The sequence below is a fragment of the Puma concolor genome, chromosome B2 (assembly GCF_028749965.1).
Source record: "Puma concolor isolate L17-30 chromosome B2, mPumCon1.1.hap2, whole genome shotgun sequence".
In the NCBI taxonomy this organism is placed as follows: domain Eukaryota; kingdom Metazoa; phylum Chordata; class Mammalia; order Carnivora; family Felidae; genus Puma; species Puma concolor.
This window is the reverse complement of record NC_141671.1, coordinates 52,350,638-52,371,217: the sequence shown is the minus strand read 5'-3', so window position 1 is coordinate 52,371,217 and position 20,580 is coordinate 52,350,638. Positions and strand designations below refer to the sequence as shown.

At 41.4% G+C, this 20,580-nt stretch overlaps 1 protein-coding gene across 1 annotated transcript in view; it reads right to left on the bottom strand.

Moving 5' to 3' along the window:
• The window catches only part of LRRC1 (leucine rich repeat containing 1), a 135,004-nt gene that overhangs the window by 19,505 nt on the left and 94,919 nt on the right, over window positions 1–20,580 (bottom strand). Inside the window, exons 5-10 of the mRNA XM_025925633.2 lie at window positions 10,733–10,789; window positions 10,387–10,450; window positions 9,684–9,758; window positions 6,438–6,582; window positions 4,171–4,289; window positions 2,578–2,661 (exon numbers count right to left, since the gene is read on the bottom strand). Coding sequence (XP_025781418.1) covers window positions 2,578–2,661; window positions 4,171–4,289; window positions 6,438–6,582; window positions 9,684–9,758; window positions 10,387–10,450; window positions 10,733–10,789 — 544 coding nt within the window. The remainder of the gene's footprint in view (window positions 1–2,577; window positions 2,662–4,170; window positions 4,290–6,437; window positions 6,583–9,683; window positions 9,759–10,386; window positions 10,451–10,732; window positions 10,790–20,580) is intronic.

Here is a 20,580-nt window from a genome sequence, read left to right as displayed (position 1 = left end):
GATCAAATGGTATCAAGCTTGGAGGCAGAGCAAGTGCACAAGGCCCATCCCTTCTGTCACCCACCCGGTCACACACACACACACACACACACACACACGGTCACAGGGCCTACCACACTCACTGCACAGAGACTCATGGTGCACTGGTGCTGCCCAGACCAATGTGACATGTTTCGATGTAAGGAGGACTTGAGTGGTCTGGCTGCTCAGCCACAATGGTCAACAACAAGCACTCAGCCATTTCTCCTGGGTCACCAAACTTTAACCCGCAGCAGAATTAGGCACATGGGCTCAGGGCATTTTCCTACTCTGGGAGGTGAGTTTGCATGAGTAGTCACTAGTGAAGGTGTTCCAGAAAAGAGCTGATTCTGCTTTAAACATTCTCTGATTTACCTCAAACCTGAAGGAAGGGGCACAGACTTTACTCCTTTATAAACTCTACATGCCAGAAAACCAACCACAATTTCATACAGAACAGATACCACGTGACAGCTAACTAAAATGCTTTGAAGCCAGGACTATTTTCACACCATGTTCACTTTCCACATTGTGAAAAGCTGTTCTAAGAGACTTACACAGACACACGACACGGCATGTGGTAGGCATAATCTCTGAACCCTGAGTGCAAGTTTCATTCTCAGAATTAAAGAGGACGGATGCCGAAAAGATAGCAATAATTTTACAAATAAAATGTTAAAGTTTTGTAAAGAATGGTCCTTCAAAAGAGAACCAGAAGAGAGGGACAGGGAAGACAGGCTGGGTGGGGAAGCTTACTGGGGATGGCCATTCAACTTCCAACCACTCCCTTTGGCACTGACTTTGAACGTGTTCCTAAAATGTATTAATTTTCTAACATGTCCACACTACAGATAGTTTCACCTTTCTTTACCAACTCAAGGGCACACCAATGAACAGGCTAGACGAGTGGTCATGCTTTCTTGGCCTGTGCAAAAGCAGTGGGCTCACTGTCAGGACACATCTCTAGTGTCCATTCTACCAACTCCTAGCTATGTGAGGCTTGCTAAGGAAAAGTTTTCACTGGCCTCAGTTTCTTTATCTCTAAAATGAGAAAATTTCCCTCATGATCCCACCTGTTATGAAGATTCAGTGAGTTAACAAACATGAGAACTCTGGCTACTATGTGGCACTGAGAAAGCAAGAATTAAATCTTTCCTACTTCTCTGGCCACGTGACTACGGGTCTGGTCTATTACCCATTCAACAAGAGTAAAATCAACATTCAGAATATCAGCTCTGTGTTGTGGTTTATCACTGTGAGGTGGAAACCAAAATGTCTGATGAGCAAAATCTCTTATTTGTGGTCCAGCTTAGCAGAGATGTACTTAAATCTTTCTGTGGGGAACAGTTTCATTCAAGTGCTGGTGCTCACAGTAAGGGTGGGTCAGAATATGGCCGAATTTATAACAAACACTTGCCATGCTTCCCCTCAGGAATGTTGGCCGTCTTGCCCAGACAGATGACTGGGACAGTGAGGATACAGTGTGAAGATGAGGAAAGAGAAACCAGACCAAGTTCAGAAGGGTCCTAGGGAAATAAGAACCCCACAGGTTCTGGCTGGTGGGATGGCAGGTTTAAAATCATCCCAAGGGAGATGTAGGAAAGGGTCAAGACAGGAATAGGAAGGACACTCTGCCTGGGCAGGGATCATATCACACGATACCACACTTTTTCATGTGAGGCCTAGCAAAAGGAGGGGGGGGCCCACCAACATTTGACAGGGGACAGAAGGGTGGCTGAAACGGGGTTTCAGGCTAACGGCTAACAAAAAAATCAACCTCGGTACTCCTCATCTCCAAATTCTCCTAGTTCCAAATAGAAGGTAAGCCTTCTTGTTAAACATCACACTAAATACTTCTCTGTTGCATCTGCTCTGAATTTCCTTCTCATTCTCAGCATTTCCACCTCCCTTTCCAGAATTTACATGCCTCTAAGTCTGCACAACTACTCCCCACAGTGAATGGTGATGGTCTGTTCTTCTGGTTGGACCATTGGCAAAAACAAAAACAAACAAACAAACAAACAAAAAAAAACACCTAAGAGTCTGGCTATAGCTTCCCATTCACATTCCTCTATGTGAATGCCTTTGTGAAGAGTTCATTCACTCTCACCTGGACATGAACACGGCCCAGTATCAGTCTCTGCCCAGTAAAAAGGTTGCATCAAGGTCCACCTTTATAATTCCAATGTCTTAGGAAGTGGTTTAATTTCACTTTAAACTCAGACCCAACGTCATCTACTTCCTCCTCTGCTAAACTCCCAAATGGTGTCACCATTCTCTATATGTCAGTCAGAAACGTCAAATCTCCCTTCCTGGCACTTAAAATCCTATCAATTCACCTTTCTCAACAATGCTCAGAGTCATCTGGACCCACCTACTCTCTTTAATGTTACTGATGATTGTTCTCTGATACAACTCCTCCGACCACCTCTGTGCCCACAAATGAGAGTACGTAACATTTAAAAAGCACCACATTAAGTCTTTTAAAACATCTGATATTTCTGATCCATATATGCTGTTATTTCTTTGTAATTATTATTGTTTTTTTAAAGCACATACCTCTTTTGGTAAAGACACTAATTTATTTCTGTCTGCATTCAAGTTGCTCAACTTCTTAAGTTTTCCAATGCTCTTAGGTAAGGTCTGTTAAAATAACATTTTAATTATTAATTTATTTTCAGAGACGTGACTCACAGTAAAACAGATCTTCTCAAGGACTTAAAGAATATAATTTCATCCAGCAAGAGACATAGCAGTTCTTCCTGAATATCAGACACACTAAAGCTCATTTGGAAGATGTACAATGAAATATTCTGCATTTTTGTTAAAACAGGAATATGTTTCAATAAAATGAAGTCAAAGGGACAGACCTGGGAACAGAGAAATACCTAGCAAAGAGGTAATGAATGTTCCTCAGTGTTAAACAATTTGCACCTCAAGATTCATCCCTTAACTATCTGCACCTTGGAGAACCACAGTGGGAGAATGGCTTGGATGACTGGAAGCCAGATGGCTAGGGGAAATCAGAAGAACCCTGAGCACGGGTGCCGTGAGTGGCACGGGGACAGCAGCATGGGAACAGGAACAAGGTGAGCAGGGTGGGAGGAGTGGGGTGCACAGAGAACTAAAGGAGCCAGGCAGTACCCTGATGAAGGGGGGAGCTTCAACACTCTGATGCAAGCCAGGGGTGAATGAATACCATTTTTATAAGTGTCGTGATTACTATCTGTAAGCCTGAAACCACAAAGTAGGATGGGAAGGTTAGGTCACTTCCACTACAGCCGCCAGAGGAGGCTGCCTGAGGAGAGATGTGGCCAGGCTCCCCCACCAGCTCTGTGTCCTACCCACTCATGCTTTTTCTGCTCTTTCCACCTCAAGAACATTACTTACACTTTTTATAAAAAAGGAGAAGAGAAGAGGAAAAAGAAGAAGGGTAAGTAGGGTAGGAAATACAGGGATAAAATACAGGGAGAAAGGTAGGCAAGTAAACTGAAGCAAAAGCTGCTACAAGACGATGAAAAGAAGAGGAAAAGGAGAAGATGAAGTAATAAATGAGGGCCTGATGGAAAGCAGAGGAAGCGGCAGGAAGTGAGAGCAAGCGAGACTGCCCCTGGTAGGTGGTGTAGGCCAAAGCTCTGCCCTTGGTAGGAAGGGAAGCCCGGCCTAAGGCAGGGGCACTTGCAGCCACCTCCATCCCCAATTTCTAGGGCGGGGTAGGATCAAAGACCCACACCCAGTCCTCCAGAGAGCACTCACACTAACCACCCCCCACCCCGTGGTCAACCACCGTTTTCTCCCCTTCTCTCTCTCTCTCTCTCTCTCTCTCTCTCTCTTTCCATTTACTCGAAGAGCCCTGAGAGAACATTTGCTCTGGCGGTCCTCAGACACCATGGCAGAGGCATCAGTGGCTCATTCCTGCACCTCCCTGGAAACCTCTGTAAGGGGAGCTTAAATACCATTCTCTTCACTGAAGCAGGTTAAAAGCCAATCATCTTTATGTCATGCATTTGCTTTACAAGTCCCTTTTTTAGATGTAACATGAGAAAAGTTCCATGTAGCCCACCCAAATTGTAAGTAGAATCTACCCTTCTAAGTCTTGACATATAGAAAGCACACTCTCTGCATCCATTTGAACGTGCAAGCCACACTCACCAGGAGCCGGTTTTCTGTAAGAACTAATTCAGTGAGGCTTTCACAGTCTCCAACTGCTTCAGGCAACTGTGTGAGTCTGTTCTGATCCACTTTCAAGATAGACAGTTTCTTTAGTTTTCCTGGAAAAGCATTATTTCAACTCATTAGTTACAACTGTCTTCCTAACCATCACTTGGTATCTCTTATCTGCTGTTCTTTCTTGTTTTAAACACTTATTCATTTTTTTTCCTCACCCAACTTTTCACATTATGAAACCACATCATTCACATTTAGATCACTAAAGGTTGAGAGTTAAATGTTATCAGAACATCAGAAACAGTCAGCAATTAGAAACAAATCGTTTTAAAAGTCATTACATAAAAATACTGTATCAAAGCCGGAAAATTCACAGAAAAACAACCAGCTAGCTCTTGATGCATCTTTAAGAACATGAAATGTATCATGTACAAAGGAGAGAGGCTTTCATTGTACTCCAAGAATCGTCCTCACCAAAAACAAAAAACAATACAGTTTATTCTATCACCTATGAATGAAAATGCCTCAGTGAAGATTCCTACAATGAAGTGTTTCTAGGTATGCAGAGGAAAATGGCAATCTTTGAAAAGCCACATGAAGAACTGAATGTATTTCACTCAGAGCATAAAGACTAGACTTTCTGGCGATGCCCGCAGGCCATGGAAAAGAAGAATGGAGTGACCACAGCATCCTCAAAATCCCCACTGAGTGAAGGAAAGCCTAAAGCTTTTGGATTCTCGTGTTCAACTATAACTCAAGGGAATGAAGCTACAAAGCAGACATCCTCACTATCTACTGAGAGAGGCTGGCATGATGCTACAGTCCCCAGTAAAATCAGAAAACAGCCTGTATCTTAAAAGAGACGTCAAGCCGGAGAAAGGGACATGTTGAAAAAATTAACCTGCCTTGTGTGTGGTCACAGAGCAAGGCAGGAGAACTAATGGATTCTTGAGCTCTTTATTTAGCATCATCAATAACCTACTAACACTGTCCCCAGAGGCTTTGCAACTGTTTTCACTGGCAGGAGAGGTCACACTGAATTGAATCGATAGATCCCCCAACGGAGTCTCCCTAACAGTTTTCTGGCAAGTGGTCTTGCAGCCTCTCTTTGAACACTTCAGTTGACAGGGTTCCCATCCCTTCACTAAGCAGCCCAAACTAATTTGTAGCCAGTATTTCTCTCAGATCTTTTCCTTGCGCTCACCTGAACTAGAAGATGTAACACATTGACCTCTCTTCTCCACAGCAGCCTTTCAAGTGCTTCAAGTCAGCCATCGGACACCTCCTACTTCCTATGCCAAGCAACTAAACGTCCCCAGTGCCTACAAACTGTTTGCGGGTGCCATGTATCACTCTCACCCAACATCTCTACCTAGAGTCAAAGTCCCCATCAATTTTCCAACCAGTCTGAAGCAAAAGGCAATGTCTGTGTTCCTGCCAAGATGCTATTATCACTTACTGCTTTCATCTTGACCAAACAGCAGAAAGGAAGTGGTCCTCTGTCATATAGCTTCTCCAATTACTGAAAAACTTTCAGAAACTTCCCTTGATATTTTGAATAAAAGTCAAAAAAAAAAAAAAAAAGGTCAAAGACAGCAAGCCTATGTTAACTATTTGGTTAAAGGTAGTTTCTTACAAGTTCTAAGTGGCTTTGCTATGGTGGAGCTCCTGGTCTGTGTCTGTTTATATCCTCTCTGCGTTTATTTTCTCAAGCTGAACTGCATGCCTTTATGGTAAAGGAAACGTCTGGACTAATTTCTTTTTAAAGGAAACAGCATAGGACGGTTAAAGGAAAAGATTATTCTCAAAGAACTATAAAAGGCTCAACCCAAGCACACCATTCTTCCCTAGGTCGTGCATAAGGTCAGGGTTACTTTCTCATAAACTGTTAGGGTGCTCATGGAGAAATCTCTCAGTGACTGCTCACATGCCTGAAATATATTCTATTATTCAGACTAATCTCCACGGAAATCACTGAAAGGAGATGTGGGTGAAATAGATGAGTTGACACTTAGAAGTAACAACAGGTACAACTGTTACCAAACCAGGAGGACAGAAATACCTGCATACTGAGAAACTTCAATTGTATTGAACATTCTTTGCATTCCTTCTTTAAGAACAAATAAACAAGGAGACTAAAGGACTCCCATCCCCAGCATCTGAGAGTGGTGACCAAAGGATCAAAGGAGTGAGTCCCACAGGCTCAAGACAACAGCCAACATCTTTAGAAGGCAATTCCTTTCAATACTTACCGATGCCATCCGGAATCATTTCTAGTAAGTTCTGGGAAATGACTAAATCTGTTAACGAAGTCAGGCCACTGATTTCTTCAGGAAGTCTCTCCAACCTGTTTTCAGAGACATCTAAGCACAGCAGATTCTTCAGATTTCCTATTTCCTACACCAGTGACACAGAAAAAGAGACTCATGCTTCACCCTGCTACAGTACAGAGGAATTTCTTACAGGGATTTTTCACAGTCAATTCCCAAAGCAGTGCTGAGGATGTTTCCTTAGTGTTTATCTATAGGAGGAGGCTGGAGTGAATTTCCAGACCCCCTTCCAATGAAAACGGGAAGCTGTATCAATCACAGACACGGAGCTGGGAGGGATGCCAAGCTCCCCAACTTCAGGCAGGCAAGGAATCATTCTCACTTAACAGATGAAGAGACTGGCACTAAGAGAGGACAAATGACTGTAGGGTAACATAATTAAAAAAAAACAAAAGGAGTCTGGAATCCAGTTCTTCAGGTTTAGAATCAATCCCTTGGGTAAGCAGCTTAGAATTCGGGGTGACCCTGAGATTTTCTCTGTTAAGAGACCATCTCCTTTTTATCTCCCATGACCAGTAGTACCTGTTACAACAAACAACAATGTGACTGCACCCCGGCAATACTGGGGCCTCCAGACCCACTGACACCTTCACCATTGACAGAAGACAGAAGCAAGCGTACTGCTTTCAGAGACAACAGGCCATCCAAGGAGTGGAGAAAGAACCTCAAGGAGTCCAGTGTTCTGTTCAAGAGGTATCTTACCTTCCATTCACAAAATACATATTTTCTCTTTTATAACGGCCTCCACTTTTCCAGTCCCATTGCCACTACATTAAATTCCCCCTCTCACCTAGACAGTTAGCTCCAACCGTGAGACACTCCCTGTCCACGTCTGGGCTATAGACTGTTGTTTCCATATTTCCCTCCTGGAAATGCAGCTAGCTCTAAGCATGTAATCAGACCACCCTTCCGCTAAAAAAATTAAAATGTCTAGTGGCTCCTTGATGCCTACATAAGTACAAATCCTTCAATCTATACTTAATTTGGTCTGATCTACTTTTTCAAGTTCCTCTCCTACCTAATACACATCCTGTGAACCCGCCCCTGTAATTCCTGTCTGGAGGAAACCACACTGCATTTCTATTGATTTCAGGCCTGACCCTTGACATTGTTCTACCTTTTCATTAATTCCTCTTAACAATGTTTTGCATTGACAATAGGAAATGACAATAGGAAAATAATTCCGATTATTTAGACTATCTGATGCGTTGAGTCCTGGTTTAATAGAAGTTTCTTTTTAAAAAATTTTTTTAATGTTTATTTATTTTTGAGAGAGAAGGAGAGACAGAGCACGAGCAGGGGAGAGACAGAGAGAGAGGGAGACACAGAATCTGAAGCAAGCGACAGGCTCCAAGCTGTCAGCACAAAACCTGATGCAGGGCTCAAACCCACGAATCACAAGCTCATGACCTGAGCCAAAGTTGAATTTTTAACTGACTGAGCCACCCAGGTGTCCCAACAGAAGTTTCTAAAGAGGGATGAATGAGATGTTTAACCATTTACAACAAGATCATTGGAGTTCTAATTTGTGTTCGAGATGTGGCATTTTGTACACAATCATTTACACACATCTATACACACATACATTCTTTCCCCATCATGTCCCAGAGCTGGTGTGTTACTTTCCTGATAACCTCATGGTATTTTTATTCCCCATCCTCTGACTCCCAAAGTAACTGGAATTCTCTCAACCAGGATTTTGCATGATTTCCTAGAGAAATCTCCGTATTAATCAAACCTTCAGTTGCTAACCGGTCTCCTTTCCTCAAACGCAGCAAAACCTCAGAAACAGACTCCAATTAGTTCCTTACTTCCCTTAGTTGTGCGGTCATAGTAAGTCCAGTGCTATAAAACTACAACCATACCACAGAACTGAGTACTTTCTCCTAGTGTCAGATTCCATGCGTTAATACAGCATTCCTCATGAAGTGCACAGCCCCGTCACACCTGCTTCACATGACTGAGCAGACACCTAAGCATCTGATTGGCTTTAAACTATCGGCACCTTGGGGTGCCTGGGTGGCTCAGTAGTTTAAGCATCCGACTCTTGATTTTGGCTCAGGTTATTATCTCACAGTCGTGATATCAAGCCCTACAGTGGGCTCTGTGCTGGGCGTGAAGGCTGCTTAAAATTATCTCTCTCTCTCTCTCTCTCTCTCTCTCTCTCTCTCTCAAACACATAAAATATCAGCACCTAAACCATCATGAAATATACCCGGACTTTAAAGACTGGCTGTAAGAGGGGTGCCTGGGTGGCTTAGTCAGTTGGGATCTGACTTTGGCTCAGGTCATGATCTTGCTGTCCGGGAGTTCAAGCCCCGCATCAGGTTCTGTGCTAACAGCTTAGAGCCTGAAGCCTGCTTCAGATTCTGTGTCTCCCTCTCTCTCTGCCCCTCACCTGCTCACACGCTGTCTATCTCAAAAAAAAAAAAAAAAAAAAAAAAAAAGACTGGCTATAAGATATATCCAAGAACAAATTTCAGTAATACAATTAAATTATTAAATTAAATAAGGGGAAAAAGCTTGTTTTTTATTGTTGCACTTGTTGGTTTACATTTCTTTCTCATGTAACCAGAAGGCAAGACTGCTTATTAGGGCTCCACAAGGGGACTATGTATTTAGAAATCCATGTAAGACTCCATTTCATTTGGAACATGGTTCTTACATTTGGTAATAGTAGGAACTTGAACACCCTGATATACCAGCTAAACCATAAGCATTATTTGCAAAAAATTTAAATAAAAGCTTTTAACATTTCTTTAAGATCAACTATTACAGTACAGAATGTGGTCACAATCATCCCAAAGCATTTGGCACATCACAATGAGTGGCAGAAATGGATACCATCAAGAATCAGGGGTCCTGATAATTTACAAATTTACTGGGCTTGAGGTAGGCCACATGGGGAGCAAGGATGAAATAAAATACAGACTTCACAAATTAAAGGATACATTTGCTATCTTTAGAAATCATGGGTTGAGGCTTTCGATTTTTCTATGGCAGTGTAGCATGAGTGCTCAATATATTTTTCCAAATGTGCTTTTTCAACCATTGTTTCTGGTTTTCAAGATCCCTCTTCTAGAAAATCTCATGCAGAAGCAGGGAATGCATGAGTGGTGGTTGTGGTTGTTTATTATTTGGAGGAAACAATGTAAAACCACCACTTACCTGAGGTAATTCTGACAGTTGATTTCCATCCAACCAGAGATCCTTTAGATGTAAGAGAGCTCCAATTGATTCTGGCTGAAAGAAAAAAATAATGTTATGGTAACAAAGATCCAATGTTTATTACTCTTCCACTCAGAAAGATTCCTACTTCAACAGTCAATAAACGGGTACCATAGAGGAGGTTAGTTGGTACTTCTCCAATACAAGTCCCCCATCCTTCAAACACTCCCAAAACTCTCCAAGAATGCTGGTGGGAGGCACCTGGGTGGCTCAGTGGGTTAAGTGTCCAACTCCTGATTTCAGCTCAGGTCATGATCTTATGGTTCATGGGATGGAGCCCCGTGTCGGGCTCTGTTCTGACAGCACAGGGCTTGCTTTGGATTCTCTCTTACTCCCTCTCTCTCTGCCCCTCCCCCACTTGTGCTCGCTCGCATGCTCTCTCTCTCTCTCTCTCTCTCAAAATAAATAAATAAACTTAAAAAAAAAAAAAGAATGCCGGTAGTTTCCACTGACGCGCATCACATCTAATACTGACCCTCCCCACCCCCACATAATTCTCAACCTGTGTGTGAACTGGAACACATTCTCTAGTATTGCCAAGCTGTGTCTGTGGAAATATATCCCTACAGATCTCCCCTGAAGTATATTTTGATCATATCTGAGGACAAAATTAAATCTCAATCTCTCATTAATACAGACTTACCAAATTATATATTTCATTGTTTCCTAAATCAAGTTCTTCTAGTCTCCGCAGCTGGGTAAGAGAGCTATTTAAAAAAAGAAATAAAGGAACTCTTAGAGAGTATTTAGAAATGCTGAGCAATACAGTATCCCTCACTTGGACTAGTTTCCAAAAATAAGACTCATTTGGATTGCATGGCAGTAAATATTACCAAGGAAAAACTAGTAAGGGAAGGCAGGCATCTCCCAAACTTTCCAAAAGACACAGAATCTCCTTGTGACAAAGTATTGTAATACTTCTTTTTTTTTGATACATGAAGAAATTCATTTAGTACAAAACCCCCTCTTATCTTCCCCATAAGACTCACTCAGGAAGATATGTGAGGAGATTCTCTCTCAGTTCCAGGGAAGCCAGGTTATAAAGACTAGAAATGAACAGAAGAAAAACATATAAGCAAAATTCCTAAGATTCTTCTTCCCATTCTCCTTCCCCACACATACACTCCACAAGTAGCAATGCTTAATAAAACCTTCTATGTCACATCTTCCCAGGAGGAAAAAGATCTATAACCATCTGTAAATGCCATTAAAAAGCATATTCTCTACTCCCAGATTTTAATATTAAAATAAAAAGAGTAGCATCATCAATGTAAGGCACCCTCATTTAAATACTTGTACATTTGATATGTGAAAAAAAAAAAAAAACTCACTAGTCATTAAAGACAGTCACACCCAGGACCAAGATAGAAGTCGAATATGTGCTTCCAGACTCCAGAATGTCAAAAATGTGCCGTCACCATAAAAACAGTAGTGCCTTTAATCTCACAAAGGTCAGTGCTCTTCCTCCAAACATTAGCAAAAGACCATCCCTGTTTGAAAGCAGTGGGCCTCTCGGTCCAGAGGGCCCACGTGCTCTACTTAAGATCACAAGTTCACAGAGCACCAGGAAGCAACACTATGGAAATGACAGCCATTTAAATGCATCAGGGATAGGGTAATAGCGCACCTCACATGGTGCCTGGAACACAAGGCTGATTCAGTAAACGGGAGCTGTAATAGTGCTGCTTTTATTCTTACTAAACCCCAGAAAGTGGCGCTCTCTTCTGCAGACTCTCCAGCCTCTCGGGTGTAATCCACGCCTATTAGGAACACGGTGAAAGGAGACAGATGTTTTCCTCTAACACTGATTATCTGGGTCGAACCTTCCCAGGCAGTGGCAATTCCGCAGCACCAGAAACCTCACACACCCAGGGGACATCAGCGCTGGCACATGTTACCGATTCAGTGATTCAGAAGGTGGACGATTCGTCTATTACCCCACCAGGCACCACACCAAGCAAAAATTCAAGCTGTTGCTCACATCACCACAGTCACTGTCCAGATTTGGAGGACTTTTATGCGTGAGCGCACAGAACACAAGGAGTCAAACGTTATGCCGACACTCTAATCTGCCTTAATCCTCCACTCTCCTTCCAACGTTAAAAGCCAGAGTCACGGGTACTAACAAAGCTGGTTTCATAACATCAGAAAATGTAAATTTGATTGGCAGAGTGCATGTACATATTTAAAGACTGTTTGCCTGAAAATGTGTCTTAACTCTGTGATGAAATGCACACATTCTGTATCTCCTTCAATTTTAGAAAATGGAGTATTTTTCACAGAGTGGAAGCAAACAAAACTCTTCACAATATATTTTTTAATCAAAATCCCTACTAATAATTATAATGTAATACCAACATTGTTAAAAGAGATGTAGGCTGATGGGAAGATTAAGCAATGTAGTTTTACTTTCCATGGGCCGAGTGTTCACACAGAAGGAACGAGAACGGGAAGGGTGGGGGTGGGGGGAGAGGGAACCAGCCAGGATCTATTTCCAAAAGCAACCTGTGGATGAGGATGATAAGTACATTTTTAAAGTCTCAGTAAAAGCAAAAAAAAACAGGGCTTTGCTTTTAGTTTCCATGTAATTCGTGGCCAGTTTTATCAGGGAGGTGGGAGTCATTTGGCTATTTTCACATTTATATTTTAACAATCACTGATGAATTGACATTTTATCTACTCCACATTCATTATTTTCATGCCAATTTCGATGCACTAAAGACATACACTAACAAAGGAGGAAAAAGTCCTTCGCTTTATGAACGTTACCAGCAGGCACCTTCGAACGCATCTTTAAAAGCAGGGTTTGTTTTTTTTTTAATGTACCATTTTTCATTTTTTTAAATTTAGTTTTGAGAGAGAGAGAGAGAGAGAGAGAGAGAGAACAAGCAGGGGAGGTGCAGAGAGAGAAGGAGACACAGAATCCAAAGCAGGCTTCAGGGTCTGAGCTGTCAGCACAGAGCCAGACATGTGGCTCAAACTCACTAACTGTGAGATCATGACCTAAGCCAGTGTTGGATGCTTAACTAACTGAGCCACCCAGGCACCCCTAAAGGCAGTTTTATGCAGGCCTTGAAGTGTTGTTCCAAGGTCTGTAGCTTGGGCCTGAGGCCTCCTGCCTGACCCCGACCACCCCTCCTGCTCCTCTGGCAGGAGGCACGCACCCACAGGGGCTCCTGGGCTCCTCACACACACCACCTCTTCATTAGAAACAACCCAGCTTGGTGGCGACACATCCATGACAACAATCAGGAAAGTGACGCTTTGTATGAGTTCCATTAGAAAGTGGCAAAGGCATAATTCAAGTGTGGTGGGAAGCCAAAACTCCCACCCTCACCCTCCACTGCCTTGAGGCAACTTGGGGACTCTCCATTCCCTTCTTTATAATTTAAGTTTTAAAAGCACCTATCAATATGGGGCAAAGAGGCAAGTCTTACCTTCTTAGCCATACCAAGGACACAAGGATTTTTGTTGGTTTATGTCATTTTAAAAATAGGACACACATTTTTAAGTTATCTTTATATTTTGTCTTGAGGGTCAAAGGCATAGGCCACAGTCACTAAGAGCACATAATGCTTGAACAAAAACACTGCGAAAATGCCAGCAGACTTTTGGACATACAATTCTTGATAATGTCATGTTAATGTTCCCACTGCTACCATGCTAGCACCCAAGTAAAACATCCTGTTAACTGAAAAGGTTCTAACTCCAGAACTTCTCAGTTTCCACTGTTTTTGGATAGTAGGGAAAATGGGAACGTATGGGTCTTAACAGCAGCAAAAAACACCATATTTCTGTAACCTTTCAAAATTCAAAAATTCATTTAAAATGAAGTAAATAAAGCAAGAGCCTTTCTGAGGGAATACTTCCCCATAACTTTAAACTATTTAAAACGAAGGAACTCGGACATTACAATCAAGCTCTAGGGACCCAGCAGTGAAAGGGCGAGTCTGGAAAGAGCACACAGAGTCGGGGAGGTAAAAGTGTGAGGCCCAGGCTCCAGTCCTGGCCTGTTCCCTCCCTAAGTAGTAGCTGGATTGCTCGACTCAAGTGCTTTACCACTCTATCCCAAGTTCCCTTAAAATAAACATAGTCATATCTACTATCGCGATTAGGGAATAATGTATTTTCCCTTCAAGTCCAGTGAGCCACTTTTGTCCCTCATTTCCCTGAGATAGCCCCTATCCCTATGCATAGTTAGGTACCTTATGAGTGGGCATGCCCTGAGTCAGGTTCTTCTGAGAGACTGCTCCAGAATGCTATTTTTTTTAATTTAAAAAACATTTTCTAATGTTTATTTATATTTGGTTGGGGGGGGGGGGTAGGGGCAGGGAGAGACAGAGATAGATTCTGAAGCAGGCTCCAGGCTCCGAGCTGTCAGCACAGAGCCCAACGTGGGGCTCAAACCCACGAACCGTAAGATCATGACCTGAGCCCAAGTCAGACACTTAACTGACTGAGCCACCCAGGTGCCTGTGCACAGGATGCTATTAATCATCCCCATTGCAGGCGCCCGGGTGGCGTAGTCGGTTGAGCGTCCGACTTCAGCCGGGTCACGATCTCGCGGTCCGTGAGTTCGAGCCCCGCGTCGGGCTCTGGGCTGATGGCTCGGAGCCTGGAGCCTGTTTCCGATTCCGTGTCTCCCTCTCTCTCTGCCCCTCCCCCGTTCATGCTCTGTCTCTCTCTGTCCCCAAAATAAATAAAAAACGTTAATCATCCCCATTGCAGAGGACTCCTTGAGGGCAGGTCCCACGGATGGTGAGCTGCTGGCATCAGCCAACTCTTACAAAGATCAAAGTTGGCTAGTCCCGGAGCAAGTGCAGAATCCTACCAGCCCGCTCCAAAAGGCAGTTCTCCAAACTCTTCTAGGAAGAGCTGACATAAAACGAGACCTGCCTGAACGCAGATTTAGACCAGAGAAATTAATACAAAACTGAGTAAATGAATGAATGATCTCCCTTCTTAGTCTTTCAGAATACAGGATCTTCCATCCAGACTTCAGGATACTGCCTTTCCCATCAAGGAAACCTATTCAATGCAGCACAAACATCTCTACATCTCTTACAGCACCTAAAAAAACCAAAACTAAACAAAACAAAAAACAACCAACATGCTTTGCCAAGCGCTGGGCTAGGGGATTCGAACTCAGTTCTGTCCATTTCTGAGACCAGGCTCTTAATCACCAGGCCAAGAGAAATAAGGAGGCTCAAACTCCATGTGCATTTATCAGCCATTTCAGTTAAAACATGATTATCACAGAGGAAAAACAAAGCATCGGGTGTTTCTGATACATTTACAAATGTGAGAAAATAAGACACTTGAGAGGCAACGTGAGAATTACTGGTCTTTAACACTTCGACTACTAATAATGGCATCTGCAGCTTACTGTAGGACAGATACTGTTGTAAGTGCTTTACAAGATTCAGCTTTGTGGATGAGAAAACTAAGGCATGGAGAGGGAACCTGAACATGGCCTCACACAAATGAGAAGGGGCAAAGCCAGGATTTACCAGGGAATCTGAATTTTTATCGCTATCTCCTGCTGTCCTTCACTCTTGAGTCGGCTTTGTGAACAGCTAATACGATGAAATACATAACGTAAACCAAAGTATTCAACAGTAAGTTTTCCTCCCATATTCCTCCCTCATCTATCTAGTTTCCCACCACTGAGACCCTTCTCGCTGGAAATCACCCCTTTTTGTTAGTTACCTATGTATTCATCCAGAGTTTTCTTTTCATGCCAAGACAAGGAGATACTCTCCCCCTTTGTACATACAAGTTATCCCACACACATCTAGCACTGTGCTTTCCTCATACATATTTTTGTCTCACTTATTATTTGTACACATCAGTATTTTCTTTTAAATAATTGCATGGTATCTCACTTCTATATACACCTTAACTTTTTAAACCATTCCCTCATTCACAGATACTTCACCCTTCAATTTTAGTATCTGGAAAATTAAATTTTTGTGTAATACTGTTAGAATGACCTCATCCTCCTCCTACAAAAATATGAGTTCTATTCTCCCTATAACTCCCACCATTTCTATCCCCAAATGGGGTAAAACAAAATAACAAAAACCAACTTAACAAGCTCTTACAGAAAAAGAGTATGCTTAAAGCATTTCTTCTCAACACACTAGTGCTTAATGTTTTACAAAGTTCATGATAACAGGCACAAAAGTTACACTCTTTTATAAGTCAGAATGTAGGCCAACTGTATTTTTAGGATTCTATTTCAGGGACTGGATGAGTGGTTACTTTAAAGAATTTACATCTGTTCTCCACTATATTTTAAAAATCCCCTTTTAATCCACTAAGACTTTTTTTTTTTCATTTTTGGTGGTCCCAATCATTTAGAAAGTAAAGAATAAAATTAATTCAAGTAGCCCAAACAAATGGCAGTACACTATGAAACCATTAAAATACAAAATATACCAACACTGATGGCAATAACATTTGACTGGAGAAAAATCAACATTATTCAGGACAGGGAAAGTTGCTTACACATTTGTAAAATTTCTTTCTTAGTACCAAATTAGGACTTAAGAAATCTCTGGTAACAAATTTCCTTATGGTGGCTTTGCTCTAGAAACTTTTCTAAAAACCTTTTTGTTTTTGAAATAAACATTTTATAGGAATTCCTAGGCCTCAAAAGAGAGCAGTGAATATGGTAATAGTTTTCATAATGAAGATGTGTTCCTTACAGGCAGCACGCACTAACACAATATGGAGAAGCAGCCTGGCACTAGGCCCGATTAGCAAGGGGCCACGTGGTCCACTTAGTTCAAGCCCACTCAAATTAAGGTCACCACTCCCAAGGGTAGCAGACAAACTCAGACCCACACGCTCTACTTCAATCTACCAGGGCCCATCTACTTGCTCTACTTCTGCTAACAAACTGTCATAATTAAATGTTTACTGATGACCATTTGGGGACTGGCAGCTGTGTTTCAGGCACTGTGCCAGTCGATTATATATATAGCCCTTCCCCTTTAAGAATGCTATTTTTTTGAGGAGGAAATTTAAACAGAGATGTTTAGATTCATTTAAACTTCTTTTCTTGTTTTTTGACAGTATGTTTCTTTAATGGCCCAGGATAAGGAATCTCATGGAGACAGATACACAAAGACAAAGGCCGCCAGAGGCTTCCCAGACTCCCAAAATTCTCCATGATTCGCATTGGGGTTTTGTATCATCTCAGCCTTGCCCCCCACTCCTTGTTACCTGCAGGTCTTAGAGGCTGTGGCTGTGTGTACCCACCTGGTCACCAGGTATGAGTAACGGAGGCAAAATGACCTCAGCATGTTACTCATAGGCTACACTATAGAGTTATTTTCTGCCAGAACAAACTACGTCAGGCTCCCAGGTACAGTCTCATCCTTCAGCAAGACCAGGCTTCAAGTTGGCCTAAGATCCATCATCACTACCTAATTCTAGAAAACCATCATCCCCCAAAAGGAAATTCCATACCCATCAGAAGTTATTCCTTATCCTGACCCTCACCCCTAACCACTCCCCCCAGCCCCCGGCAGGTACTGGCAACCACTAATCCAATTTCTGTCTCTAGGCATTTGCCCATACTGGACATTTCATATGAAAGGAATCATACAATATGTGGCCTTTCCTCTCTGGTTTCTTTTACTTAACATGTTTTTAAGATTCATCCCGTTGTAGCATGTATCGGTATCCCCATTACTTTTTTGGCTAAGTATTTCATTATATGAATATACCATATTTTGTTTATCAGTTCATCACTGATGGAAATTTCAGTTGTTTCCACCTCTTGGCTATTATGAATAATGCAGCTACAAAAATTCATGCACAGGTTTTTGTGTAGGCAGGTTTTAAATTCTCTTCCATACATATAACGAGGAGTGGAACTCCTGGGTCATATGGCAACTATGTTCAATGTTTTGAGGAAGGACCTGCTCCCTCTAAAGAGGGGCTTCTTCATTTTACATTCCCACAACAGTGTATGACGGTTTGCAGTGTCTACACATCTTCACCAACATTTGTTATTGTTTTTGCTTTTTAAAAAATTATATCCAAGTGAATTACCATATAGTACAATAATGATTTCAGGAGTAGAATCTGGTGATTCATCCCTTACAAATAACACCCAGTGCTCATCCCAATAAGGGGCTCCTTAATGCCCCTTGCCCTTTTACCTCACCCCCCACCCAAAACCACTCCAGCAACCCTCAGTTTGTTCTCTGTATTTAAGAGTCACTTATGTTTTATCTCTCTGTTTTTATATTATTTTTGTTTCCCTTCCCTTATGTTCACCTGTTGTTGTTTTTTTTTAATTAGAGTTAGTGGGTCTGAAGTGAGATCTCACTGTGGTTTTGATTTGTATTTATTTGATGACTAATGATGTTGAGCATCTTTTCATGTGCTTATTGGCCATTTGTATATCTTCTGTGGATAAATCTATTCAAATCCTTTGCTCATTTTTATTTCTTATTGGGTTGTCTTCTACTGTTGAGTTGTAAGAGTTCTTTATTCTGGATACGAGACTCTTATCAGATATATGATTTACAAATATATTCTCTCCCCTGTACATTGTCTTTTTACTTTTTTGATAGTGTGTACTTTGATGCACATAAGTCTTTAATTTTGATGAAGTCCAAATTTATCCATTTTTTCTTTTGTTGTGTGGGCTAATAAACAACTGCCTAATCCAATGTCACAAAGATTTATCTCTAGGCTTTCTTATGAAAGTTTTAGTTCTTAGATTTAGGTCCCTGCTGCATTTATAGTTAGTTTTTGTATGTGGTGTGAGGTAGGGGTGTGACTTCATTCTTTCACATATGGATGGATATTCAGTTGTCCCAACAGCATCTATTGAAAAGATTATTCTTCCTCACTGAACTGTTTTGACTCTATCAAAATCAATTAACCATCAATGCAAGGGTTTATCCTGAATTCCCAATTCTGTTCCAGTAAACTGTATGCCTATCTTTATGCCAGTGCCACACGTCTTGATTATTGAAGCTGTGTAATTAAGTTTTGAAATGTGGCAGTGTGGATCCTCCAACTTCGCATGTCTTCTTTAAGAATGTTTTGGCTATTCTGGGTTTCTTATATCTCCATTCAAATTTTAGGATCAATTTGTCAATTCCTGCAGAAAAAAAAAAACCGCTAGAATTTTGATGGAGACTGAGTTGAATCAACAGATTAATCTGGGGAGTATTGCTATCATAGTTATATTAAGTTTTCTAATCCATAAACACAGGATGTCTTTCCATTTATTTAGGTCATTTTTAACTTCTTTTAACAATGTTTTGTAGTTTGCAGTATATGGGTCTTACATTTCTTCTGTTAAATTTATTCCTAGGTATTTCACTATTTTTGGTGCTTTATAAAGGAAATTATTTTCTTCATTTCTTTTCTGGTTTGTTCAATGCTACTATATGGAAATAAAACTGATTTTTACATATTAATCTTCTATCTTGTAATCTTGTTGAATTCATTTATTAGCTCTAATAGCTTTTTATGGATTTCTTAGGATTCTTTATATACAAGATCACATTTATCTGTAAACTAACCCATTTTTGAAAAGTAAAAAATACAGTGTGGGATTTTCTTGAGTAGAAATTGATACAACTGATCTCAAGAAAAATATTTCACTAGAGGTGCCTGGGTGGCTCAGCTGGTTAGGCATCTGACTTTGGCTCAGGTCATGATCTCATGGTTTGTGAGTTCTAGCCCCGCGTCGGGCTCTGTGCTGACAGCTCAGAGCCTGGAGCCTGCTTCAGATTCTGTGTCTTCTTCTCTCTCTGCCCCTCCCCTGCTTACTCTCTGTCTCTCTCTCAAAAATAAACACTAAAAAAATTTTTTTAAATATTTCACTATATGTTTTTTGAAAGACAAATTCATTCACACTTCATACCAATATGTGAAAACTTAGAGCAAAAGTATCCTTCCTGGCTTTACCGGTATATTCCTCAAAGTGTTTTTAGTTAGAGTAAAGCAAAAAGCCACTGTTCACTAAAAACTGTTTTCAAGGGCATATCTGAAAAGTCAACCTTATTCAGACAGTATTCTTTTTTTTTTTTAATGTTTAATTTTGAGACAGAGAGACAGAGCATGAGAAGGGGGAGGGGCAGAGAGAGGGGGAGACACAGAATCCAAAGCAGGCTCCAGGCAGGGAGCTGTCAGCACAAAGCTGGATGCGGGCTTGAACCTATGAACCGCAAGATCATGACCTGAGCCAAAGTCAGACGCTTAACCGACTGAGCCACCCAGGCGCTCCCAGACAGTATTGTTAAAGTCTACCCTAGACTGGGAACTCTATGAGGAGCCTACTGAATGCTTCTCTCCTTGACTGCTGCCCTTCCATGCGAACTGGAATCTCAGTGATATGTAAAGTCATTTACTTAATATTACCCCAACATTTTCTAAAAGGGATATAAATAAGTCTTTATAAAGTGCAAACAAATAAATAATTTCATGAAACAGAAAATGCAGCTTATTCATGGAAGAAACTAAGTGTGAATCCTAGCTGTTCTACCCACCAGCAACACAACCCTGGGCAGATTACTTATCCTCACTTCACAGACAAAACCAACAGGACTCAGGATGGCTAACAGTAACCATGACTACACATGCTGTACTTAGACCATATATGTGCCTAATATGGCACCCCCCCCCCCCCCCGCCATTCCTTAGTTTCCTTCATCACATGGAAATTAATACAGCTGCTCTCACTGATCATCAATATTAGCTCTGAGCTTTTTTGGCAACAAAAGCAGAAAAGGAAACATGATAAATGTCAGAACTAATATTAAAAGGAAGAAGCTTACCAGTTCTTCTGATGAGATTTTTTTCC